The following is a 27,079-nucleotide window of genomic DNA, read 5'->3' as shown; positions in this document are numbered from 1 at the left end:
GAATAGTGTGTATGTGTCTTTTACTGATGAAGTCTGTGGCCAAAAGCTTGATGTAAATGTCTTTTAGTTGTGCTTATCTGCAACTTGAAATGTCTTCTTTACAGTAAGTGGCAATCTCTCTTATCCTATGTTGTTGATATTCCTACTTGGAGTTTCTTGTCATTTGTTATAGGTGATTTTAACTGGCATAGCACGTCCTGGGGGTACTCTGAAACATACAAATGGTGAGAGACTAGAACAGTGGGCTGAGAGTAGATTTAAAAGTAATATGTGATGCAAAATAGTCTACATCCTACAACAGCAGAAGAAGGCACAGAGGATACTACCCAGACAATATCTTTGTTAGTGACAGAATGAGTTGCTAGACAAAAAAATTGTGGGAAACTTGCTACCATAGATGAAACAAGGACCAACAACTTGCATAGTCAATGTGGCTGTTGGATCTGAAGTTGTATCTTTTAAGATATGCTTTAATTTTGAAAAAGCAAAAGAAAGGATTTTACAGAAGAATTGGACTGAAAGTAATTAATCTTGACATGAAACAAAACAGCTGGCAAGTGTGCACGCATCGTAAAAAGCTCTCTGCAGTGATCCTTAACTCCAGCACCTGATCTGACTGGAGTAAGTCAGGATAGCTTACTGCCTTCTGTTAAATGGGGAAATATGATCTAAAGTGATGAAAGAGGGAAAATCCAGTGTGATATTAGTAATGGAGTAGACACCCTTGCCACGTCACTCTGTATTAGAGTGTTAAGAAGAACGATCCACCAAATAAAGAAGCAAAAAGCTGCTGGCTTGGATGATATCCACACTGGGGAAAAAAAATATTTAGGACATGCAATTCTAAAATGGGTTATAAAGTTTATGAATAGTCGCGTGACTACCATGCATATTCTGAAACTCCAGAGGAACGTCAAGGTGACAGACGTGCTAAAACCAGGGAAAGAACCTACAGTTCCACAAAGCTTTAGGCCTGTGTTACTTCTGTGTCATCTCTACAAGGCACTTGAAATAATGGTTCTTTTAACTGAATTTGTGGCACTGTAGAGACCAAACTTGGACCAGAACAATTGGGATTTGTGCTTGGTAAATCATGTTTGGCCAAATAATCAATCTCACCCAACACATAGAGGACAGCTTTGAATGGAAGCAGATAATTGGAGTTGCTTTTATGTATCTCCCGGCTACCTATCATACTGTCAACCACCAACAGCTGCTTGTTAAATTTCATAACATTACTAAGGACTTCTGAATTACAAAATTAATGGAAATTCTCGTTAATAAACCACTACAGGGGAGGAATAGCTGTAGGAAAAGTCAAATAATGGCCTACCCAAGGCACTGTCCTGTCACTAATTTCATATAATGTCTGTACAAATGATCAACCTATGAATGCCTAGACAAGACATTATATATGTCTGTGATACCAAGAAAATCATTGAGAAAGGGGGGGAGGTAAATTGGTTTGGACTCTTGAAGACTTAGCTTTCTACTTTAGAAAAAATCTTCCCCAAGCCAATCCCTGTAAAAGTCAAGTGTGTGCCTTCCACATTAGAAAAAGATGCACACAGGCACTTGAAAGTGATGTGGTGAGTCAGGAGCTGAATCCTGATAAATCACCGAATTATTAGAGTATCCGACTTGATAGAACTCTGACATTTCAGAAGCAGTGTCAAAACGTTACTGGAAAAGTATGTGCAAGGAAATATCATCTGAAAACTCACCAGCACGGTATGCAGAGCTGAACCTGAAATTCGTTCTCACACTATGTTTCCCTCCAGCAGATTACACAGCACCTGTATGGTACAATTGCGCATGCCAAATATGTCAATGTAGCAATTAATGAGACAGCACACACAGTCCAGTTAAGAACAAATGTACCCCATCGTCAGCATATGGTAGTTCCACCCACAATCAGAAGGCAAGTTTCAGCTGAGTCTGAAAGAAGGAAACAACCTGATGATCATAGGCAGCATTTATATGGAAGTTTTATGCAAATGACAAACCCTGTGTATGAGCCTCCTGAAATACAGTGAGAAAATTAATGGCAAAGCTGTATTACTCAGATGCTAATAAAGCCTAAAGAACAACTGGCTGCTGGGAATCACCTACTGTTTCTAACTTGGAGGGCACTTAACTGCTTAAGAATTGGCTTCGCACAGTGCAGTACCAACCTGAAAAAATGGGGGTGTAAAGACACCCACTCCTGTGAGTGTGGTGCAGTAAAAGGTCATCAACATCTAATGATATGCCCAAAAAGAGGTAAAACGTTAAGTGGCATACTGTATCATAGTAAATGACAGAGCCATCCATGTGGCTGATTATTTGGAATGAAACACACAAAGTACCAATGGTCCAGGAATTCACTCATATCAGTAGAACCTCTGAACACGCTACTCATGATATACTGTCATATAAGGCTGCACTGTAAATAAATGGATTCAGAAAATAAATTGAGTTCTTAAAATTTATATCTGATGTTAATAAATTACTCTCTTGCAGAAAACCTTTTCTTGCAGTTTCAAGTCTGCCTTTCATAGCCTCTTTACTTCTGTTGTTTGCTGGATAATAGAACTCGTTTACTACTTTTGGTGTCTTATTTCGTGATATAATTCCTCCAGCATCACTCGATTTTATTTGATTAAACTCTATTACCTGTGTTTTACTTTCAGTGTTCATTTTTATACCCTCTTTTCTAGGTACCATCCATTCCATTCTAATCTTCCAGTCCTTTGCCACCTTTGTAAGAATTACAGTATTTCTTCATAGGAGGAAGAAAAAAGTGAAGGAAATGCTTCGATTGTGAATGCTGGAGAAATAGATGCTAAGATTGTACAGGATTAAAATGACTCAGTACCAAGTGGTAAAAAATAATAACTATTCCTGTCTGAACTCAAAGTTAAAACTTATGCTAAAAGGTAAAACTTCTTAATAACAATATGAACTGGGATAGGCTGCCTCCTGCCACATAGAGGAGACATTGAGTGGCAGTCAGTCACATTCAAAAGTAGACTAAGCTATTAGACAAAATCCTCCTCCGGATTTAGAAAAACACACACATTCATACACACACAACTTGCACCCATAGCATCTGTCCTCTTCAGAAACACCTATAGTTTAGTCTACTTGTAAAAGTGCCTATCTGCTGCTCAGCTCTTCTCCTTTGTTGGAAGTAGTAATCTAACTTAATTCATATTGTTGTTATTCCATCCTGGATTAAGTATTTTAACTATGGTCTGTATAAATTTTAAGAAGAGGGAAAGGTGGAGGATGTTGGGTTGGGAGCCAGATTGGTAATGCTCACAGGAAATACATGGCTTGATAATTTCCATATTATGGTCTATTTTCCCAGGATAACAACTATGTTGCCAGTTCTATTTGTATCTTAGAACCTAATCAATTATGTGAAGAAATTTCAGGACCAACATAGAAAATTGCATCAGCTACAACTTTTTCTAATTCTAAAAGAAAAAAATGAGACTTTGTTTTACTTTGATATTGAATTGGTTGGTCCTATGTGTGCTTTGCTTGTAAATAAGTCCAGCTTTAGCAGTCCCACATTTTTTTAAATGTACTTTCTACATTATTCTTTGTTTGGCATAGTAAATGAATAGCAAGTTTTTTTTTTTCCTTGCAGAAAGAAACTGAAGAAATTTGTGACAAAGCTCCTGTTATGACATGTGACACGGGTGTCATTGAGATCCCTGCTGTTGATGTCTGCACAAAAGAAGGATTGAAGAAAGAAGTGAGTGTAAAATGTTGTAGTTCCATTTATTAATGTAAATATAACATTAGCAAATAGAAGTTTAGACGGGTGCTGTAAGTAGACAGACATTTATTTTATTTTATTTAATAAATGCACACCTATTCTTTACATGACAAGGAAAATTTACTAAAACTTCTGGATGGTATGAATGTTGTAGGAAAGTTCTTATAGAATGTAAATACCGGGTAATCAAAAAGTCAGTATAAATTTGAAAACTGAATAAATCACAGAATAATGTAGATAGAGAGGTACAAATTGACACACATGCTTGGAATTGCATAGGGTTTTATTATAACAAAAAAAAAAAAAAAAAAAAAAAAAAAAAAAAAAAAAAAAAAAGTTCAAAAAATTTCTGACAGATGGCGCTTCATCTGATCAGAATAGCAATAATTAGCATAACAAAGTAAGACAAAGCAAAGATGATGATCTTTACAGGAAATGCTCAATATGTCCACCATCATTCCTCAACAATAGCTGTAGTCAAGGAATAATGTTGTGAACAGCACTGTAAAGCATGTCCGGAGTTATGGTGAGGCATTGGCGTCGGATGTTGTCTTTCAGCATCCCTAGAGATGTCGGTCAATCACGATACACTTGCGACTTCAGTTAACCCCAAAGCCAATAATCGCCCGGACTGAGTTCTGGGGACTGGGAGGCCAAGCATGATGAAAGTGGCGACTGAGCACACGATCACCAAACGACGGGCGCAAGAGATCTTTTACGCGTCTAGCAATACATTTTGTTTGTTTTAGTAAAACCCCATGTCATTCCGAGCATGTGTGTTAATTTGTACCTCTCTGTCTACATTATTCCGTGGTTTATTAAGTTTCAAATTTATACTAACTTTTTGATCACCTGGTACATCTGATCAAAGGAGACCACTCCATTTAAAGCAGAAGCATTGAATTATTAATAGGCACACACAAAAAGAAAACTTACTAGCTTTCAGAGCAATCCTTTGATGAGCTAGTGGGCACACACACACACACACACACACACACACAAATGAGTCCACAATAAACCCCCTAACTAACAACAGTATCTGCATTTCAATAGCTGCCATTTTTCCCCACACCAAAATTCCCTCCCATACAGGCTAGCTGCCCATGGACAACGTATCTGCAGTGATGGGAACTTCATTGTCCAGTATTCTGAAGGCCTTCATGAACAGCCAATACTCCCAAACCTAGTCCACAAGCAGATTTCCCATGCGGTATTGTCACACTCACCCAACCCTTCCACCACCTCCAAGAATTGGCTGCAAAGGAGCGCCTCCTCCCTCAGCATGCGTTATCATCCTGGACTGGACAACTGAATTACATCCTTCTTCAGGATTTTGAATATCTCTCACTTTGCCCTGAAATGAGGGATGTCCTACCCAAGGTACTTCCCACTACTCCTAAAATGGGTTTCTTTGCACATCAAACATACACAACATCCAAGTCCTTCCGTATGCTGCTCACACTCCCAATTCATTGCCACAAGCATCATATCCCTGTGCCTGATCAAGGTGCAAGACTTGCCCCCAATCTACTCTTGCAGCACCTCCTACTCCAGTCCTCTCACTGGCTACCTCATCAGAGGCCAGGCCACCTGTAAAAAGCAGCCATGTCATGTAAAAACTCTGCTGCTGCAAACACTTCACAGCTTTTTATGTCAATGTAACTACCAGCTGTCATTCGGGATGAATGGCCACTATCAAACTGCCGCCAAGAACTAAGTTGACAACCCAGTGGCAGAACGTGTAGCTGAGCACATCAATTTAAGTGGTTGCTTCAGAACCTGTACCACCAGGATCCTTTCCTCTACCATCAGTTTCTCTCCACTATGCAGATGTTGGTGATATTCTTAAAACACATCCTCTGGTACTGTAGTTGTCCTGGCCTCAAACTGAGATAACATGCACACTCCGCCTAACAGTTTCTCCTTTCCTCCGTCCCGTCACCCCCTCCCAGTTCGCATCCACAATTCCCTTCAGCGTACGTTACTCCCCACTGGCACGTACATTCATGCATTATGTGCCAAGCTCATACACCTGCCACCCCCGCCTCCCCTCCTGCATTCCTAGTTGGCACACTGGCCCCCTTGCTCAGAGCTGTTCAACCACTCACCCCCCAGTCCCTCTCCCTGCACCAGCCACCCTCTCCCTGTGACAGACCCCTCTCACCCCTCTTCCCCTCTCTCCCACCTCCCCATTCTCTCCCTCACTTCCTCCACTCTCTCCCCCACTTCCTCCACTCTCTCCCCCCACTTCCTCCACTCTCTCCCCCCACTTCCTCCGCTCTCCCCCCCCACTTCCTCCGCTCTCCCCCCCACTTCCTCCGCTCTCCCCCCCCACTTCCTCCGCTCTCCCCCCCCCCACTTCCTCCGCTCTCCCCCCCCCACTTCCTCCGCTCTCCCCCCCCCCACTTCCTCCGCTCTCCCCCCCCCACTTCCTCCGCTCTCCCCCCCCACTTCCTCCGCTCTCCCCCCCACTTCCTCCGCTCTCCCCCCCCACTCTCCCCCAAAAACTAACTCTCCCCCAAAAACTCACTCTCCCCAAAAACTCACTCTCCCCCAAAAACTCACTCTCCCCCAAAAACTCACTCTCCCCCAAAAACTCACTCTCCCCCAAAAACTCACTCTCCCCCAAAAACTCACTCTCCCCCAAAACTCACTCTCCCCCAAAACTCTCTCTCCCCCAAAAACTCTCTCTCCCCCAAAAACTCTCTCTCCCCCAAAAACTCTCTCTCCCCCCAAAAACTCTCTCTCCCCCAAAAACTCTCTCTCCCCAAAAACTCTCTCTCCCCCAAAAACTCTCTCTCCCCCAAAAACTCTCTCTCCCCCAAAAACTCTCTCTCCCCCAAAAACTCTCTCTCCCCCAAAAACTCTCTCTCCCCCAAAAACTCTCTCTCCCCAAAAACTCTCTCTCCCCCAAAAACTCTCTCTCCCCCAAAAACTCTCTCCTCCCCCAAAAACTCTCTCTCCCCCAAAAACTCTCTCTCCCCCCAAAAACTCTCTCTCCCCCAAAAACTCTCTCTCCCCCAAAAACTCTCTCTCCCCCAAAAACTCTCTCCCAAAACTCTCTCCCCAAAAACTCTCTCTCCCCCAAAAACTCTCTCTCCCCCAAAAACTCTCTCTCCCCCAAAAACTCTCTCTCCCCCAAAAACTCTCTCTCCCCCAAAACTCTCTCTCCCCCCAAAAACTCTCTCTCCCCCCAAAAACTCTCTCTCCCCCAAAAACTCTCTCTCCCCAAAAACTCTCTCTCCCCCAAAAACTCTCTCTCCCCCCCAAAAACTCTCTCTCCCCCCAAAAACTCTCTCTCCCCCAAAAACTCTCTCTCCCCCCCAAAAACTCTCTCTCCCCCCCAAAAACTCTCTCTCCCCCCCAAAAACTCTCTCTCCCCCCCAAAAACTCTCTCTCCCCCCCAAAAACTCTCTCTCCCCCCCCAAAAACTCTCTCTCCCCCCCAAAAACTCTCTCTCCCCCCCAAAAACACTCCCCCCCCCAAAAACTCTCTCCCCCCCCAAAAACTCTCTCCCCCCCCCAAAACTCTCTCCCCCCCCCCAAAAACTCTCTCCCCCCCCCAAAAACTCTCTCCCCCCCCCCAAAAACTCTCTCCCCCCCCCAAAAACTCTCTCCCCCCCCCCAAAAACTCTCTCTCCCCCCCAAAAACTCTCTCTCCCCCCCAAAAACTCTCTCTCCCCCCCAAAAACTCTCTCTCCCCCCCAAAAACTCTCTCTCCCCCCCAAAAACACTCTCTCCCCCCCAAAAACTCTCTCTCCCCCCAAAAACTCTCTCTCCCCCCCAAAAACTCTCTCTCCCCCCCAAAAACTCTCTCTCCCCCCCAAAAACTCTCTCTCCCCCCCAAAAACTCTCTCTCCCCCCCAAAAACTCTCTCTCCCCCCCAAAAACTCTCTCTCCCCCCCCAAAAAACTCTCTCTCCCCCCCAAAAACTCTCTCTCCCCCCCAAAAACTCTCTCTCCCCCCCCAAAAACTCTCTCTCCCCCCCAAAAACTCTCTCTCCCCCCCAAAAACTCTCTCTCCCCCCCAAAAACTCTCTCTCCCCCCCCAAAAACTCTCTCTCCCCCCCAAAAACTCTCTCTCTCCCCCAAAAACTCTCTCTCTCCCCCAAAAACTCTCTCTCCCCCCCAAAAACCTCTCTCTCCCCCCAAAAACTCTCTCTCCCCCCCAAAAACTCTCTCTCCCCCCAAAAACTCTCTCTCTCCCCCAAAAACTCTCTCTCTCCCCCAAAAACTCTCTCTCTCCCCCCAAAAACTCTCTCTCTCCCCCAAAAACTCTCTCTCTCCCCCAAAAACTCTCTCTCTCCCCCAAAAACTCTCTCTCTCCCCCAAAAACTCTCTCTCCTCCCCCAAAAACTCTCTCTCTCCCCCAAAAACTCTCTCTCTCCCCCCAAAAACTCTCTCTCTCCCCCAAAAACTCACTCTCTCCCCCAAAAAAAACAACACTCTCTCCCCCAAAAACTCACTCTCTCCCCCAAAAACTCACTCTCTCCCCCAAAAACTCACTCTCTCCCCCAAAAACTCACTCTCTCCCCCAAAAACTCACTCTCTCCCCCAAAAACTCACTCTCTCCCCCAAAAACTCACTCTCTCCCCCAAAAACTCACTCTCTCCCCCAAAAACTCACTCTCCCCCCCAAAAACTCACTCTCCCCCCAAAAACTCACTCTCCCCCCCAAAAACTCACTCTCCCCCCCAAAAACTCACTCTCCCCCCCAAAAACTCACTCTCCCCCCCCAAAAACTCACTCTCCCCCCCCAAAAACTCACTCTCCCCCCCCAAAAACTCTCTCTCCCCCCCAAAAACTCTCTCTCCCCCCCAAAAACTCTCTCTCCCCCCCAAAAACTCTCTCTCCCCCCCCAAAACTCTCTCTCCCCCCAAAAACTCTCTCTCCCCCCCAAAAACTCTCTCTCCCCCCCAAAAACTCTCTCTCCCCCCCAAAAACTCTCTCTCCCCCCCCAAAAACTCTCTCTCCCCCCCCAAAAACTCTCTCTCCCCCCCAAAAAAACTCTCTCTCCCCCCCAAAAACTCTCTCTCCCCCCCAAAAACTCACTCTCTCTCTCTCTCTCCCAAAAACTCTCCCTCTCTCTCTCTCCCTCTCTGTCTCTCTCTCTCTCCCTCCCAAAAACTCTCCCTCTCTCTCTCTCTCCCTCTCTCCAAAAACTCTCTCTCCCCTCTCTCTCTCTCTCTCTCTCTCTCTCTCTCTCTCTCTCTCTCCCCCACCCCCCCACCCCCGCACTCACTCTCTCCCACCCCAACATTTTTTCTGCAGCCTTAGCTTCCCTACTTATTTCATTCCTAAATAACATTTATTACCATAACCCTGTTTTTGTATTTATTTCTTTCGATGATGAGTTGCAGTTGTTGTTCTGTTATCCAAGGTGTCTTCATAATTATCTTTCTTGCACTAAACTGACTGTTCAATTTCTATGATTGCCCTTTTCGGAGATCTCGGTGTTCTTCATGTTAACTCCCTACCATGGTATTCATTATCATACTATCTACAACCTTAGAGAACTTCAAACATATCCCATCATTTCCCAGTACTACTTCAGTATCCCAATTTTTTCCACGGTGATTCTTCCTGACGATTCTCTTAAACTTCAGCCTTCTCTTCATCATTGCTAAATTTTGGTCTAAGTCTGTATCTGCTTGTAGGTACACTTTGCAATCCAGTATATGATTTAGGGATCTTGATTTGAACGTGATGTACTCCGGGTGGTACCTTCCTTTGTCTCCAGACTTTTCCAAGTATGTCACCCCCGCTTGTGATATTTGAACAGTCTACTTGCTGTTACCAATTGAAGTTTACTGCAGAACTGTATTAGTCTTTCTCCTCTCTCATTCGTATTTCCAAGCCTATATTCTCCTGGAACCCTATCTTCTGTTCCTTCTACTATTGTACTCCAATTACCCATGATTGAGATTTTTGTCTACCCTCTACACAGCGAATTATAAGGTCAACAGCTGCATAACATTCTCTATCCTCTCATCTTCAGCTTTTAACATCAGCAAGTAAACCTGAACTAATGTTGTTGGAATTACTTTCAATGCTAATGGACCATTTCTGCAATGAAATTTTGCAAGGTAGCTCACTCTTAGCCCTACCTTCCTATTCATAACAAATGCTACTCCAATTATACCATTTTCTACTGCTGTAGATATTATCCTGTAATCATCTGATAAGTAATTCGTATCTTCTTTCCATTTCACTTCACCATTCCCTACTGTATGTAGAGTGAGTCTTCACATTTCCTTTTCCAGATTTTCTAATTTTCCTACCACATTCAGAAGTCTGACATTTCACACTCTGACTCATAGAATGTTACTATTTTGTTAATTTTTTTTCCTCAGACTTTTTCATGTGGACATCTCCCCATTGACAGTCTCCTCCTAGAAATCTGAATAGGGGACTACTCTGGAGTCTGTTGCTAATGGAGAGATCATGGCACTTTTTTGAGCACAAGCCACATTTCCTATGGTTCACATTGTCTGTAATGCTGTGGTTTCCATTGTCTTCTGCATCCTCATGCCATTGATCATTGCTATTTTTTCCATCTTGCAGGATGAGTTTCGCACCCCACGGATAAGGGGGTGCCATGAGCCTCTTCCACTCTTCTTTCCTCTTTGATAGTACTTGTCAGAACAAGGGTCATTCCTTATACTGGAAAAATTCAGTAGCCATTGCTAATGATATTGTGAAAAATTTAAGTAGTGGTTGGGATCTAAGCTGGAACCCAGGACAATTTTGATTATTACTCACAGGTATTACCCATAGACGATAGTGAGCAGGTTATACTATAGAAAATATTCGCCTGTACTTCCATGAGCTATGTGATAGTAATGAAGCACATATGAACATTATTGCAGACTACCTGCATCCCTTCATGCTTGATGTCTGCCCCAACAGCAATGGCATATTCAAGCAGGATAACTGTCTGTGTCCCAAGGCCAGAATCAATCTACAGTGACTTGATAATATAACAGACCTATACTTCCAGTTAGTGAGAATTTCTAAATTACATGCACAACTAATATTCTATGTTGTTTGGGAAAGGCATATATTCCGAAGAAATACAAATATCCAGACAAGTGCAGATACTGTTCTAGCTGAATTGTTAACATGTGACTAATTTCGCATGATAATGATTGAAAGAAATTTTGACAAAAGAAGATAAAAATAAGAAATATTTAATGAATTTTGAAATAAACAAACTGAATTGGTTATAATTTTGGATCGCAAATTACATAAGAATGGTTGCCAGCTCACTATGTGAGCAAAAATAACTATATGATTATTAATTGTTTATTAACTGTATTTTTAAACTAATCACTGAATTGTAATTGGACAAGAATGGGACCAAAATCACTGGCTGAAGCTCAGATTTAAAAACATGTTAATACCATGACTTAATCAGAAAAGTCGGCAAAATAATTTGTACTAAACACTTGTACATAAAAGTTAATAGTTTGCAAAACAGTTCCTGTAATGATTAGTGTTGCGTTACTCACTGTAGCGCTAACTGTTCCTAATTTTAGAAATGCAAATATTCATAAATAGTTGTTCTCTATTGTAGTAAGTTACTTCTGGGTAATTCATAGTCTTTCATTTAGCAAAGAATGAGTAATTTTGCATAACACTGTTACGTAATTTGCAAATGTGGACAGAGTTCGCAGTGCACACAAAAACTTGAAATGTATTATTCTGAAGTAATATCGTATCAACATTCTTTTAAATTATCCTTTTAGTCTTAGCCATTATTCTTAAATGTGTTGTTCTACCAAGTAGCAAAATTCACCACAGTTAAATGGCAGCTTTAGACAGTTCTCAGTTTTGTAAGTTGCACGTTTTTATGTTAGGTATTGAAAGTAAATAAGCTCTTCACTTTCAATACTTTACTGTTCTTTCACTTGTGGTATTCTAAGAGTGAATAATGGTGATAGTATAGGACCATATTAGATAAATGATTGAGGTAAAGTTCATTTACACTATAACAGTTGCTGCACTAAACACACTGTTATTCAGTTAAGAAGACCAACTATACTAGCTAGCCTTGTAAATCTAAAGATGAAATGGTTGGATCTTACTTCGATGAGTTTCTGCTAGTGCGAGGTAAGAAATTATTCATCAGCAATGTATGACAAAGCCACGTAATATTCCGGCCACATATTATAGATCTTGCAGTTTATTCCTTCTGCATCTGCACTTGACCACTTGTCACTAGCAACCCTCTCTGCCAATTGCTTCTGCATGACTCTGTGTTTTAATTCTTCGACATTTAATTATATGACAACAGTAATAACTAGTAAAAGGTAATTGTGACAGAAATTGCTTTACAATTACATTATGATTACAGAATCAACTACGCAAAAAAATAGCGAAATGCGAAAGTGCTATGTCGTCGATAGGTACACAACCAAAAGGTACAGAGCTTTTCTAGCTTTCAGAATAAACTTCCGTTTTCAAGCTTGTAGGTAAAATATGTGCACAAACACACATAAGCTCGCTCGCTCACATTCTCACACCTATCTCCCTATTTCCGAAACCTACCAAAGCTCTGTACCTGTTGATTATGTACCTATTGATGACACTGCACTTCTGCCTTTGGGTGAGTTGTCTCCTTTATTCCTGAATAATACATAATTCTCAATCAGAAATTTCCGTACATTGATATGCGAAAATATTATTAGGCACTGTTGTGCTGTGTTTCAAGGAATGTAATAGTGAACTCTTGCTGAAGTTGTGGCCACAAAATTTGCTTGATCTGAACCTGATGTAACATGTCAGTTGCTACTGAGCACCAGCTCCATGGCCACAAATAATTGACCTGTAATTAACAGGAGTTGCATGACCTCTGCATAAATATCTGGTGCCACATACCTCCAGAAATGCATCATTGACATGTTGAACCCATGCCACACAGAATCACTGCTGTATTACTTTCCAAAGATGGACCAACACACTATTAAGCATATGGCCTTAATGTTTTGGCTCATAGTTTATTTTTAAATGCAATAATAATATGTGCAATGTGTTAACAGTCTGAAATAATCTCTGTAGACTGTTGTTAACCATATTAATACCAATACCGTGTTCTTAATTGTAGATTATATATAAATTACAAACTTTATATGTGATAAGAGTTCAAAAGCAATAAAAATTGCTTGATGGCAGTAATGGGATCCTTGCTAAACTGGAACCTCTTCTAACATTTGTTGTTGAATTGTTGGGGGTACTCACTTCAGAAAAATATTCACGGAATCCAGATTTATTTGGTGACTCCTGTTGTATTGCACCAAACCCTGTAGAACATCTGTTCAGCGTGCATAGGGGCCTGAGGATGGCACCATTGAAGTGCAGAAACAGGTAGCTTAAAGAAAAATAAATAAGGACTGATTGAAATACAACTGTTTGATTTTTGCTCTACTTACTCGTCCAACATTAGTTTGTCAAAACATGTTGGAGCAACAGAGTATTCCATGTGATTGGAAATGTGTTTCTGCTGTTCAGATTTGTTTGGAAAATGATTGCTAAATGCACGAAGATAGAAACCACCAGTACTGCTGTTAATTTGTTTTTGACACGTGAAAAATATTTTGTGCTCGCATGTAATGAATTATTCTAGAATCTGAGCAACTTCTCTCTAGATACTGGCTTGAATACTGCTAGTCACTATTGTGACTATCTCTCTCTTCATGGAATTTAAAAGGTTGTAGACAGACTTGAAACAATCTGATGCATGGCTCTATACATCATACTAGGTGTTATAAAGCTGTATTGAACTCGGTATATATACTAAATCAAACACTGGTAGATCCGGGATGGATTTACTACCATTCACCTTCTTATTTGCACAGGCTGTTCACAAACTTTAGACACAATTAATGTTAACTTCATTTTTCCAGTTGAAGAAGTTATAATTTCAGGTCTTAGTGGTATATATTCATGTTTACTTTCCTCTACTCTGGTTGTTGTCTTTTTGTTCTGTTATGTTTGCCAGAGGAAGGGACTTCAGCTATTGGTTTCCCTCTGCAGTCAGATTTAAATCCTGTACTTAATTTAAAATATTTGTCTTATTACTTAGGAACTGAGTTCCATTGATTTTGAGAAGCTAGAAGATGCTTTAGACAGCATTGGAAAAGAAAAGAAGAAGTTGCTCGTAGAAAAGGAGGAACTTGATGACCTCAAGGAAGAACTGGCTGAGTATCAAGAGGTAAATTAACCATTTTGCTGCTTAATGTTACTTTGTAGCTTATTTTGGTGTTATAATACTATAGCTTGCAACTAAATTCAATTTGTAACTCTGAAAAGTGCTAATAAATTATAGAAATCTTCAGATTATAGGGGGTTATCAGAAAACATGTATAATCCTAAATACATGTTTTGCAAGAAACTGCTATTTATTGTATTTACAAAACATACTATATGGTACATTTGAACGTTCACTGCTTTACTTTGGCATTACTCACCAGAAACAACAATTTATTTACAAAATTACAACTAAAACACAATGTATTTAGCATCATTTGCTTACCATTCACTTCCAGGAAGTAATCTATTTTTTTCTGTTTGTTTTTCATTCACTTTTTTCATGGTGATGTTTCCCACTTTCTGGAGAGTAAAAACATTGGGAAAGTCAAACAAATTTTGTCCTTCATACTCTAATATATTAGCGTATTTCATTGTGTCATTTATGTGGTAAAATGTCACTTATATAATAGTATGTTCTAAATGCAAATATTCATTACAATTATAACAGAAGACTTATAGCATCAAAAATCACCAAAATATGCATGGGCAACTTACAGACTGGATAATCGACACGTGGATAATCAGCAACTTGCTGCACTTCTCGATAATAAAATAGCATAAAAGAGTGAATATCTGTTTTATATTTTCATTATGTCTTCTCTCCTGTAAATTAAATTTTAAGCACCTGACACTAAGAGACACTCTGCTCACTTATTACTGCCAAATTACTCCAAAGAGATTGAAAGGTTTTTTGAAGTAGGAAGCTTTGCAGACTCTGATAAAAATAATTTTTTAGTTTAGTTTATTTTACTTTCGTGGAAACACAGTGCTAGACCAATAAAGCTCCACAGTGTTTTATTACGTGTGTTCATTTTTGTCATATTTACATACTTCCTGAGCAAATCATCATTCAGTAAACCGGCTATCAACTTGAATTAAAGTTTGATAATGATTATTCATTTAAAAAACTTGGGACACAGTTGTACAGGTATGAATTAGCGTGTGTGTGTGTGTGTGTGTGTGTGTGTGTGTGTGTGTGTGTGTGTGTGTGTTCCTTCATCTGTTGAAGGACATTGTCTGATAGCTAAGAAACATCAAGCAGTCTACTTTCAAACGTGCCTGTCCTTGCTCAACACCACCTCTAATTGATGAGTAGCAACCTGTTCTAATTCATATTGCAACAACAGCTTCGCTGGTTTCTTGCTTAAGATCGCAGTGTGCGTGTGACTTTTTCAGAAAGGCAGCTATCTCATTCCATCTTCTGCAAAGGGAGAGTACGCTTTCCTAAATACCACACTCATTCTGCAGTCTTCTGCAGCAAGAAACCCATTAAGATTTTATTGCATTGACTCATTGCAACATCTTTCATAGACATTAACCATACTGTAATTCCATCCCAGTTTCCTCATTGTTTAACAGTTCTTGAGATGATATGTAACACTGTGGGGCAGGACAAGAGCACCTGCAGTCACTTTCTTGAAATGAACAGTTGTAGAAGAGCCAGTGTGCGCACAACTGGAAACAGATTATTAAAATTGGTAGCATGTCAGATTTTTTTTTTTCTGTAAGTAGAAAGTGATATATTGGATATCATAAATATAAGTGGAGGATGTGTAGGGGATGGAGGGGATCATCAGATGTTACAGTTCCTGGATTGGGAGAGGCACAAGTGACAGAGAGAAAAGGAATTATGAACAGAGTTCAGAAAAAAATCTTAACTAAAATTGCCTCTTCACAGACTGGAGTTTCTGAGTGATTTTCATTTCTTCTGGTCTTGTTACATTTTGTCATATTCTGGTGCTGTTCTTTGTATGAAGACAGTAATTGAAGTTCCGAAAAGCTACAAACTGAACTTATATCTCCGTTTCTTCATTTATCAAGCCTATGTAACCTTTGTGCTGTCGAGCAGTTTGGCAAGTACACTTGCTCATAGTGTCCTGCTCACTGTTTTTTAGTAGTGACTTAAAATTTGCTAATTTAGAAATTTTTTTTATTGTTATTTAAATGTAATCTCATCACAGAGATTCCTTTCCTTTGTTGACACTTTTATGTCGCAACAAGAATGAGAGCTCTTACTGGTTTGTACAAAGAATTACAGGCTTTGATGTACTATTTATGCATGTTTTGCATATCATTTTCTTGTGACAAGTGACACCTGAAACATATGTAAACCTAACCTTCAAATATCTACTGTTCATTCTTTTCTATAATATGGATAAGTAATTGAAAGTGGATGTATTGAGTATGGTACGCCCACTAGACTCAGTTGTAAGACGAGTAAGGCTCAAATATCCATCTGCCTAACAATGTGTAATTTTTTTGTGTGTTTTCGTGAATCACTTTATTAATGCTCTGCTAGTTCATACAAGTAAGTGTCACCAATTTCCTTGCTCATTCTTATCCAGTTAAGTTAGTTAATCACTTCTAATTACCTCAGTGTTAACTGAACATTAACTTCTAACATTAGTCTCTTCATTCCTTGAGTATAAAATAGACAATTATGAAATAGAAAGAAAATTATGTATGTCTACATACATACTCCATAAGCTACCATACGATATGTGGCAGAGGTCACCTTGTACCACTACCAGTTGTTTCCTTTCCTCTTTGACTTACAAATGGAGTGAGGGAAAAACGGCCATCTATATGCCTCCGTACAAGCCCTAACTTCTCTTACTCTGTTTTCATGGTCCTTATGTGAGATGTATGTTGGTGATGGTAGGATCATTCTGCAGTCAGCTGCAAATGCCAGTTCTCTACAGTTTCTCAATAGTGTTCGCAAAAAGAATGTTGTCTTGAGTTCACAAAGCATCTGTATAATGCTTTCGTGTTGAATGCATGTACTGGTAACAAATACAGCAATACAGTTCTGAATTACCTCAATGTCTTCCTTCAATCCAAGAGATCCCAAACACTCAAGTAGCACTCAGGAATGGGTCAAGCTTGTGTTCTAGTGCATTAACTTAACATTTTTCTATGTTAAGAGCTCTACCAAAGCCGCTGAAATTTTGAACTTGATATATGCATTTCAGGTTGGCAGCATAACAATTTAACAAGTAAAGAATGAAAAGGGTAAGGCACTAGGCTTGCGGCACAAACCATTCCCAGCTCAGTAACCGCTTTCGGTTGCCAACTTTGCTTTGAGTGTACATAAAAAACGTGTTGTTGGTTTCTACTGTGTGCTTATATTGTTCGATGCTTTAGAAAATTATGATATGTGAAAAATGCTACAGAAGTGTTTATTCACCCAGTGACAGTCTTTTCCATCGATGTGTATCACTAAACAGCAAGGCACTGGAGTTAATGTGGAGAACTCATGAGTTTTACGAGCAGGTGAAAGTATCTTGACATCTATCAGTTCCCGCAAATGAAGTAGTGGGACGCACATCAAAAACTCTTGGAATTAGTGCAAGAACAGTATTGAGTAACAGAGTGTTACTGCAAAAGTTGAGAGATTTAGACGTGAGCCATAATGATTCTGTGGCATCTGGATCATATAATGTATTTTTAGTGACTCCTGGAAAGAAGAAAAAGCAGCCACACACTCACATACTTGGTATTCCTTCTGGGCCAATGTTATTTGCAGGCGTATTTATGCTTACTATAGCAAGAAAGAGTATGCTGCCATAGCAAAGTTACTAATGTCGCTAAAAGAAAGTTAACTTTTCAGGAGCAGGAGAAGTGTCAAAACATTTTGCTCAAAAGTTTGGGTTTGCATTACAAAGTGCTAGATGGACGCAAAGTCCTGTTAAAAAAGGCACATACTGTAACAGGTCAATGCATATTCTTGCACAGAATTGTGGACGAGGACGTTCATTCCATAATACAGCTAGACAAAGCATGTGTTAATGCCAGGAAGCTGTCAGTCAATGATGGCTGGATGACAATCCAAGAAGTAGTGTTCATCAGCTGACAGGAAGATTGTGGTCCGTCCAGGTTCCTCCAGTGGTTTTGTTCCTGATGCACTTTAGTTTTTTGGTCCAAAAAGACAGACGATTATCATGAAGGAAAACGTAGATCATACATGATTTGTTGAGTGGTTCAGGAACCTTTTCTGTCCCTACAACAACTGTAATGAACAACACTCCATATCATTCAGTGATACTGAATGAAGCCCCAACCACAAAGGACTGCAAAGAAGTTATGGCGCATTGGTTACAGGCATGAAAGATTGCTGCGGATATGAGCATGATGAAGCTTCTGCTATATTCGCTTGTTAAAGAAAATAAGGCATGTAGCAGCATCATACTGTAATAAGGCTGCCACTATATCACTGCCAGTTCAGCCTCTTTGAGTTAGTATGGAGTCATGTGAAGACATTCATGAGAAACAATAATAAGTCTTTTACAATAACAAATAACAGAGGTGGGAAGGCAGTTGTGTGAAGCTCTTGCAACTGTGGATGCTGCCTCATGGAGAAAAAGGTAATCACATTGAAAAACATATTTGAGCAGCGCAGTCAGTGGAAGATATCGTTAGTGACCATGAACAGCTAATGATTTGTCATGTTGATGAGAATGACGAAGATGGTTTTGGTGCTTATTCTGACAAGTGACAATGGGAGCTGGATGGAATTGTGCCATTGTTGCTGTAAATTGTTGAGCGAAAAGTTATGAACATCGGTTATTTATTGCATCTTCGACATAATAAAACATACAGCGAGAAGTTATTATCTCGGTATTATTTATTTTGTAAACTATGTACCATATTGTTTTCAAGCTATCAGTCATCATCAAATGCTTTTGTCCTGTATTTGTTATCAAAAGTGTGTGCTTTGTTGTACTTATAGCTACAGTATTACACAGTGTTTATTTGCTGTCATTATGGTAGCAACTCAAAAATGAATTGTTATTGCTCAGATCTTACATTTACAGGGTGGAATGGAAACCCATATTGTCTGCAACATCACTATTGCAGTATAACGAACCTAACTTGATAACATAAACTGTTGTGCAATGTTTTTCTGGTGCAAGTGTAGGTGTCATTCATCACAAGAGTTAGAAATTTTGTTTAAGTCATTCTATATCCTCCAGTAGTCACCCAATGAATACACTTTCCCATACACTAAAGTCTCATCAGCAAAGAATTGCAGACAGCCATTCACCGTGTCTGTCAGATCATTTATGTGCGTAGAGAGCCGTAGCATTCCAATCGTGCTTCCCTGGCACACTCCCGACAATACCCTTGTCTCTGATGAATGTTTGCCATCAAGAACAACATACTGGTTTGTATCACTTAAAAATTCTGTGAACCACTCACATATCTGGTAATATATTCTGTACGCTCAGACTTTCGTTAACAGTCTGCAGTGGGTCATCGTGTCAAACAGTCTCTGTAAATCTAGGAGTATGGCATCTATCAGCTGCTCTTGATCCATAGGGCTCAGGATATCATGTGAGAAAAGAGTAAGAAGAGATTCACATGGGGAGTGCTTTCTAAATCTGTGCTGATTTGTGGGTAGAAACTTTTCTACATTGAAGAAATTCATTATATTCTAACTCTGAATATTCTCAAGAAGTCTGCAGCAAATTGTCACTAAGGATATTGGCTTGTAATTTTGTAGGTCCATTCATTTATCCTTCTTAACAGGAGTTACCTGCACTTTTTTCCGATAACTTAGGGCTTTGTGCTGGGTGAGAGATTCATAATAAATGTGAACTAACTGAGTGATTATTGCCAAAGAGTAATATCTGTAAAATTGAGTTGAGATTCCATCCGGTCCTGACGACTTATTTATTTTCAACTCTTTCAGTTGTTTCTCAGTGCCAGGGATGCATATTACTATGTCCTTCATACAAGAGTCTCTGCGATAGTCAGATGACAGTATGTCTGTATGATCCTCTTAAATAGATGATTTCTTAAATTTAAAATTTAAAACTATTACTTTTTTGTTCGCTGTCTTCTATTGCCATATCAGACTGGTTGACCAGTTACTGAATACAGGCCTTCGACACGCATAGCAATTTACCTAGAACCAGAATTTTCTCAGGTCATCAGTCAAATCACACACTAAGGTTTTTTAGTATAAGTTTTTGTTTGCTTTTTGATTCAAACTTTTTATAGACGCATGAATTTTTGTCTTTGACATGTCTGTGCTGTTTTTTAACTGAGATTGCAACAATCTCTGTGTTCTCATTTTCCGCATTTAGTCATTAAACCAAGGTAGATCTTTGCCAGACTTAATCCAATTGCTCAGTACGTACTTCTCCACAGTGTGATTTAAAATCATTTTAATTAAAACTTTGCCTATAATTGCTCTATGTCCACAATACTGGAACCTAATCCATTCATTGTCTAGGATTCTAACAATCATGTTTCTGCACTTTCCAGCATAAAAACTTTCCTAGGCTTCTTGATGGATTTATTAACATTAGTAACCATCATCACTGTGATATCACTAATCCCTGTCTCTATATTCACACTGTCAGTAATGTGAGGCCTGTTTTTAGCTACAAGATCTAAAATATTCCCATCACTTGTGGTTTGTTGAATGAGCTGCTCCAGAATGTTTTCGAGAAATGTGTTCAGATTTACTTAACAAGACTGTCTGTCCTTACTACCTGCGATGATGTCGTAGGCACCACAACCTATTATAGTCAGTCAGTTGAATCCACATTCCGCTAATGTTGCATGATCAGGTTACTTCTAAGATACAGAGAGTAGACTGTCTTTGTACAATTCTATAACTGTTTGAACAGAATCAGGTGGCTGGTAAAGAAAAAAAGAAAAGAAAAAGGTCAAAAAAAAGTCTGATTATTAACCTGAGTTCACCTCAGCCAATTAACATCAGTTGATCTAGGCCGGTTCCTGATTTCCAGATACTTCGCTGTCACTCTCAATTTAGATCTTGATGGACACAGTATTTTTGTCGATTGGTATGAACACTCCCCATCCTATGGAGTCTAACCTTGTCAGTGTACATTCCATTCCTTATTAAATATTTTGGAGCTTTCTACTCCATCCAGTTCTCCTTTCTGAGTAAAATTTGAACTCGGCGGTTTTCCTGGAAAGTGATAAATTTAGGGGCCAAATGTATTGGCAATTTACTGTTAACATTTTGATATTTGAAGTGTCCTTACTCGGTAAGTGATTTGATTTCGTTCTCTACATATTGACTGTCAAGCATTCCTCAGGGGCCTGAGACTGTTACCAAGCCTCAAAAAACACGAGCACTCCACAAGTACTCTGTTTCTCAAGCAGCTGAGCCTCTATGTGGTGCACCCCTGATCTATCAATGGAAACCCTACAATTCTCCACCCCATAATGCAGGTCCAGAAAGCTGCAGCCAAGACCATCACAGAATTGATGGAGTCCCTGGTTGAGACTCTCCACTAGGCTTCAAACCAAAGGGCTACAATAAATTCTGGGCACAATACTGCAAATTGTAAGCTCTGCTTTCACCCTTAAGGGAGACCAACAGTCTTCACCACTCCTACCAGCTTCCCATATGAACTGAGAATGGCTTCAGAATACAGGTGACTGGTGTCATTGGTGCCAACATAAGCAAGCTTGTGCAACGCACGAGTGTGTCTACCACCGCTACACCCCAAGACACAGCTTGCGGACAACCGCCTTTGGTCAACATTCCCAGCAGTTCACGAACTACAGCCAACTACTCATGTTTCCGCATACGGCATGCACACTCCCTGTCAATCCTACCACAAAGCGTCAAATGGAAACAGGAGGTAAAAATGTAGATAAAAACAAGCCTTCCTGCCTTTTAGAGAATGATTTGCACTGCCAGACTTGTTAAAAACATGAACACAAGTTGCTAGAATACGAGGAACATGACACTGGCACTAGTTCACTGCTCACTGGCAGAGAAACAAATGTAAGTAGATAAGAGTAATTAAAGTGACACTAGTGACTACTGCAGCAGAAAATTGCTCTACAAATTTACCTCACTTCACACAAATGATCAAAAAAGCCTCAGACTCTTACAACAAAATAAATAGCACTACAAAAAAATGATAAATAAACAGACTGTTCACTTCTTGAAAGATGGCTTAATTGTTACCTGTAGCTTGACTGGTCTATGCATTTGCTCTGTGTTATTTGTGTACTCCAGTGCATCATACAGTATATTGTTTCAGGAGCATCAGGATTTAACAGTCTTGAGGCAGTTTGAATGCTTTTCTGTGTTTTAGGTATCTACGAACAGTTGTTTCTTGCAGTCTTTAACCATTTGTGCATTCTGTTGTGTAGCAATGACATTGTTTTGGTTACCTTACCTCTCAAGGTGCAATGATATACATTATGTAACTGCTGTTGTTGTTGATGTTATCATTATTATTTTGAGCTTTTTAAATTTCCAGGATGTTGATGAACTGCGACAAGTAGTAAAGTCAGCCCATGTGTCAAAAGCGGAGCTTAAAGAAACTAAAGCTGCAAAACGCCTTTTCAATAAAGTAAATAACATGATCAACAAAATGGACTGCGTGCTGCAGGAACTTGAACGTGAAGAACAACAACTCAAAAAAGATCTTGAAGCTAAAGAAGAGTTGGAGGAAAAGGAATCAAAACAAAAAACGTGAGTTGCAGGTTCAGAACTTTTTTTGTCGTAGTCACCATAAATCAGATAATAAATGTAAATCTTAATATTTTTCATATTTTGCCTAACCCTTTATAAAACAGACACTGTCAGAATAGCCTAAAATTTCCGTGACACTGAAATAGCTGTAAAACTATCAACTATGTTGTTTTAACAATCCTAATCTGAATGACAGTATTGTTCATTTATCCTGTAGGATCATAACAACACTCTTCTCTTAGAAACCTATGTGTGAACTAAAGATTGCCACTGTCCAGATTCAGCATGTTTTTTCAAGTTTGCTGCTTTCAGTTGGGAAAATTGTACACAAATGTGGGTTATAACTGTCTCAAGTTGATAGTTTTATGTTTTATTCATAATAGTAATCTTTGAACTTGTTTGTGTGGCAACTCTGTGGTGGTGATTCGTAGAAATAAATCCTACCTTCCATCCTTTTTTTCTTGTTGTAGAATGTTTAAAACATTGTTGCTGTGGTCTCAAATTGTTCCCTGTTTGTGTTACTAGTTTCTTATTCTTGTAAATCTATTTATTCCATCTTTATTCTCAAAACTGGTACTCTTAAATTGTTCAAATGTATTTTCTGTATTTGATTTTGCACTGAAACTAACTTATTTATGCTTAAACCATGTAAATAGTAAATTGAAAAAGTGCACCTGAAAATTGAAATTAAAACTTAATTAATAAAATTTAAGACCCAGCAGTACTAGAACAACTAAAAAGAGAAGTATGGTAGGTAGCAAAGGAAAGTCCTGGAATTAATGTAGTCTGACTAGTCTAAATTACAAACTGTTGTATTCATCAGGTTACCTTCCATTCGGAAAGTGGGTGCGCTCAGTGACTGTATGTGACTTCTAAATTATAGAGTGCAGCAATCAGTTGTCCTTTTTAGATTTTATTATGCAAATCCGGATTTCGGCTAGTAACTAGCCATTCTTAAAGCACTATTTTTTATTCTCAGTGCATGTAAGTTTCTGTTGTTTGGGTGTCAGTCACAGTTCTTTGAATACTTTGAATGGTAGTATTCAAAGAACTGTGACTGACGCCCAAACAACAGGAACTTACATGCACTGAGAATAAAAAATAGCGCATTAAGAATGGCTAGTTATTAGCTGAAATCCGGATTTGCATAATAAAATCTGAAAAGGACGACTGATTGCTGCACTCTGTAATTTATAACTGTTGTCTTGACATAAAGTATCTGCCTAAAATGTTAACATTATACCTGTTCAAAACTTAGGCTATTTATTGATTGTCTTGATTTTCATAATACAAGGAGAAATTATCACCATCGTCCTAATAGCACAGCTATGAAATTTAAATCTTCATTTTCACAAATATTTGGCTGATTCTTTCAAATATGTTGTGATTGTGGTAGCACCTGAGAACGTGGCTCTGTTTTGCTGAATGCATGTTGGATTTGACTTATAGATGGACATGAGGATGTTACAATGTTTGTTGCTTCCAAAACATACCATCTGCCCACCACACTCTCCTTGGCTATCTAGAACCAACAGCTGACACACCCCCTTTCATTACCATCATACACCACAGTGAGTGTTGAACAATATTGCTGCAGGAAACATTTTAAGTCAATCCCTGCCTTATGTCACTAGTCCTTATCTAGATTTTTACTATCTGTTAGGTAAATGTATACTGTTGTTGCGTATTTGTCCAGTTTTAAAGTCATTTCAAGTGGAGTCAGGCAAACTGCAGTTTAAACATGATAGATGTCCATAAAAAGCAAAAGTATACAGTATTGATTCCTTTGGTTGACAACTCAACACACTCCTGCCCTCACTCTTCAGAGTTCTTGGCCAAGGTGGTAAAAGCCCTTCCATAGTGCTGTGCCTCAAGAACTGCAAAACACAAACTGCAGTGTCCTTGTGGGATGCAGGTCATATGTAACAAAACCAACTAATACATAAATAAAAAATTGCAATCACAATTCAATCCAGTTCTCAAACTTTCATTCATCCCACAATGTAGCGACATCTGTCCATATTATCTCCAAGACGGGTCTTGCCACTTTTATTTCATTCTTGTGATAACAATTACAGTCAGTTTAATATGTTTCATTTTTTAGACATTTAATCCTGGATTAGTTTTCTTATTTTGTCTGAATGTCACCATATTGCTTAAAGCTGATTAAAAGGTGTTAACATTTTTATGCGATATTCTAATATGTGAACAGCGACTGAATTTCTCGTTTGCGACACACTTGGTAAATAATTGCAATCTCTAATAACCAGACAGAATATTGAATTGTGTCCAGAATCAAATAATGGTTTTTTGAAAAACAAAATTTCTTTCTTTTCAATATTACCTTCACTTAAAAAGCACCATAAATGTTTGTATACGGTATATATACACACATGAGAACTTTTATTGCAAAACTTTTAAGATAAAACAAGTGTTTGTAAGATAATAGAATTTAATGCTATGTCCTCTTATGTTTCACAAAATTTAAGGAGAGCAGTAGATTGTTGTGGTGACTACTCCGTAGTTTCTCATTAGTGCATTAGTGCTGTGCGAGACAGATGTCATGACTGTACAAGAAAGATCGATACTGTATAGAGTGCCTTGGCGTATTAAGAAATCGGGAGCCTGTTGGAGCATGAGTATCGTTTGCCCAACCTACCCTTCTCTGCATTATCTCAATAGCCAAAGCTTCACCTGTGAATGGGAGATGACCACTATATCAGTCTCTCAAACAACATAAAAAATGTCAACCTTAGCAGCAATAGTTCATTCGGCGAGAATACGACAACCTTGTATTTTTCCAGTGACAAATTTGGGGGAAAAACCTCATCTTATAATTGGGTAAAAAAAACCTGTGTGTGTGTGTGTGTGTGTGTGTGTGTGTGTGTGTGTGTGTGTGTGTGTTCGTGTTCGGCTGGGGGGAGGGGGGTGGCAGTTGGTTTACGCTCGCTTTGTCTATGATTGTTTATGGAGTGAACCTTTGTATTGCACATGTATACATTACTTTGTGTGAATCAGTTTGTAATTCTCTAACTGCTCTTGGGACCACAGCGGTTTCCAGTTCTTAATCTAAAAGTGCACTGGTTGAAAATAATAGAAACTAAGCAAGAAAATGGGGAGGGGGGCCTTAAGTAGTCCGCGAATGGCATAATCACAAAAGAATTTCTCTTAACGAGGCACAATTTTTTTCTGTGAAATGTTGTCACAGTCTTATATTCATAAAAGCTTGCATTTTTTTAAACATTTGTGATATAATAAACTGTTCCTTTTCTCCAGGGAGCAGCTGGTAAGCATAGAAGAATTAATTAGTGCAATCAGGCAGATCCAGAAAGTTCCTGATGATTCATTTATTGAACAAATATCAGAAGTGTTAGCAAAAATTGATGCTGATCGTGATGGTTCACTTCGTGTAGATGATGTGCTTAAGGTTTGTATAAGTTTCTTTAAAATTTGTCCTTTTGTGTTGGTTCTTGATGCAAAATAATGTAAAGATTGACCTTCTTTTTCAGGTGATTGAGTTAGTTGCTGCAGAAAATGTTAAGCTCAACAAAAAGCAGATTGATGAAATTGTAGAATTAATAAAGAAGGAAGAATTAATTGAATTGGAGGAGCAGATGGGGAAAGTGTTAGAGAAAGGTGCCACACGTCGCACAGCAACGCAGGCAGGTGAACCTTGTCCAGATAATGTGAATAAACAATCATGTGAAGTGCCTGCTGCTGCAGTCACTGCATCCAAAGCACCTGGCACAGATAAAAACTGTAAAAAGCTGTAGTATTTAAATTTAAATTCATTTTAATACTTGTAAGTATAATTTATTTTTTAATTTATACAATTCTTATTGTTGGAACAAGTGCAGTGTTCGGCTTTTCATATTATATTTTTTGTATAGATGTAAATAATTGTGTAAGATTTTTCTGTAACTCAGTGCAGTTCACTTTTAACTCTGTATGTCTCCATCAGATATTCATTACAAGAGTGTACCTGAGATAATAGTAAATATTAGAATGGGATCAAGTTCCATCATCAAGTATTAATAGCTCCTTTGTGAGCACTATGTACCAAATGAACTTACATTAAATTTTTGTGGAAAGTATTTAATTTCAGTGCTATAATGTATTCAATAATGAGTGCTGGCTAAATTTGTTTAGTTCTTCTTGTTTTAATTGAGCGAATACAGCTGCAGACTTTCACAAGTTGTAAACATTCCAGTCCATTAACCTGATAATTTTCGGTATCTTACTTTCATTCTAACAGAACTTTGCTGGTGTAAGGAGCAGGGAAAATTTAATAAAAAGGTCACATGTGATGTATATATGGTATAACAGTTAATGTTTCTGCAATTTTTATTTACTTTGTAGATCAAAGGTGTGGTTTTTTCCCCTAAATATACTATTGACTCCCTGAACATAGGCAAAATAGCTTTGGTGGATACATCAAAGTATTTGTCTTGACAAATTTATGTATATGTAAATGTCATACTTGGAACAGGCTGAAAGAGGGCAGATATTTCTGTGTTACAACTCTAAAGATT

The 27,079-nt window shown here is 39.2% G+C and overlaps 1 protein-coding gene across 1 annotated transcript in view; it reads left to right on the top strand.

Moving 5' to 3' along the window:
• Positions 1 to 26,877, top strand: part of LOC124776770 (mitochondrial proton/calcium exchanger protein) — a 106,784-nt gene extending 79,907 nt beyond the window's left edge. The window contains exons 8-12 of the mRNA XM_047251946.1: positions 3,638 to 3,745; positions 13,851 to 13,979; positions 22,333 to 22,547; positions 25,824 to 25,974; positions 26,057 to 26,877. Of these exons, the coding sequence (XP_047107902.1) occupies positions 3,638 to 3,745; positions 13,851 to 13,979; positions 22,333 to 22,547; positions 25,824 to 25,974; positions 26,057 to 26,320 (867 nt within the window). The 3' untranslated portion in view covers positions 26,321 to 26,877. The remainder of the gene's footprint in view (positions 1 to 3,637; positions 3,746 to 13,850; positions 13,980 to 22,332; positions 22,548 to 25,823; positions 25,975 to 26,056) is intronic.
• The last annotated feature ends 202 nt before the right edge of the window (positions 26,878 to 27,079 follow it).

Source organism: Schistocerca piceifrons, chromosome 1, assembly GCF_021461385.2.
Source record: "Schistocerca piceifrons isolate TAMUIC-IGC-003096 chromosome 1, iqSchPice1.1, whole genome shotgun sequence".
NCBI lineage: Eukaryota > Metazoa > Arthropoda > Insecta > Orthoptera > Acrididae > Schistocerca > Schistocerca piceifrons.
The sequence above is the reverse complement of the archived record's forward strand: the minus strand, read 5'-3'. Positions and strand labels throughout refer to the sequence as shown.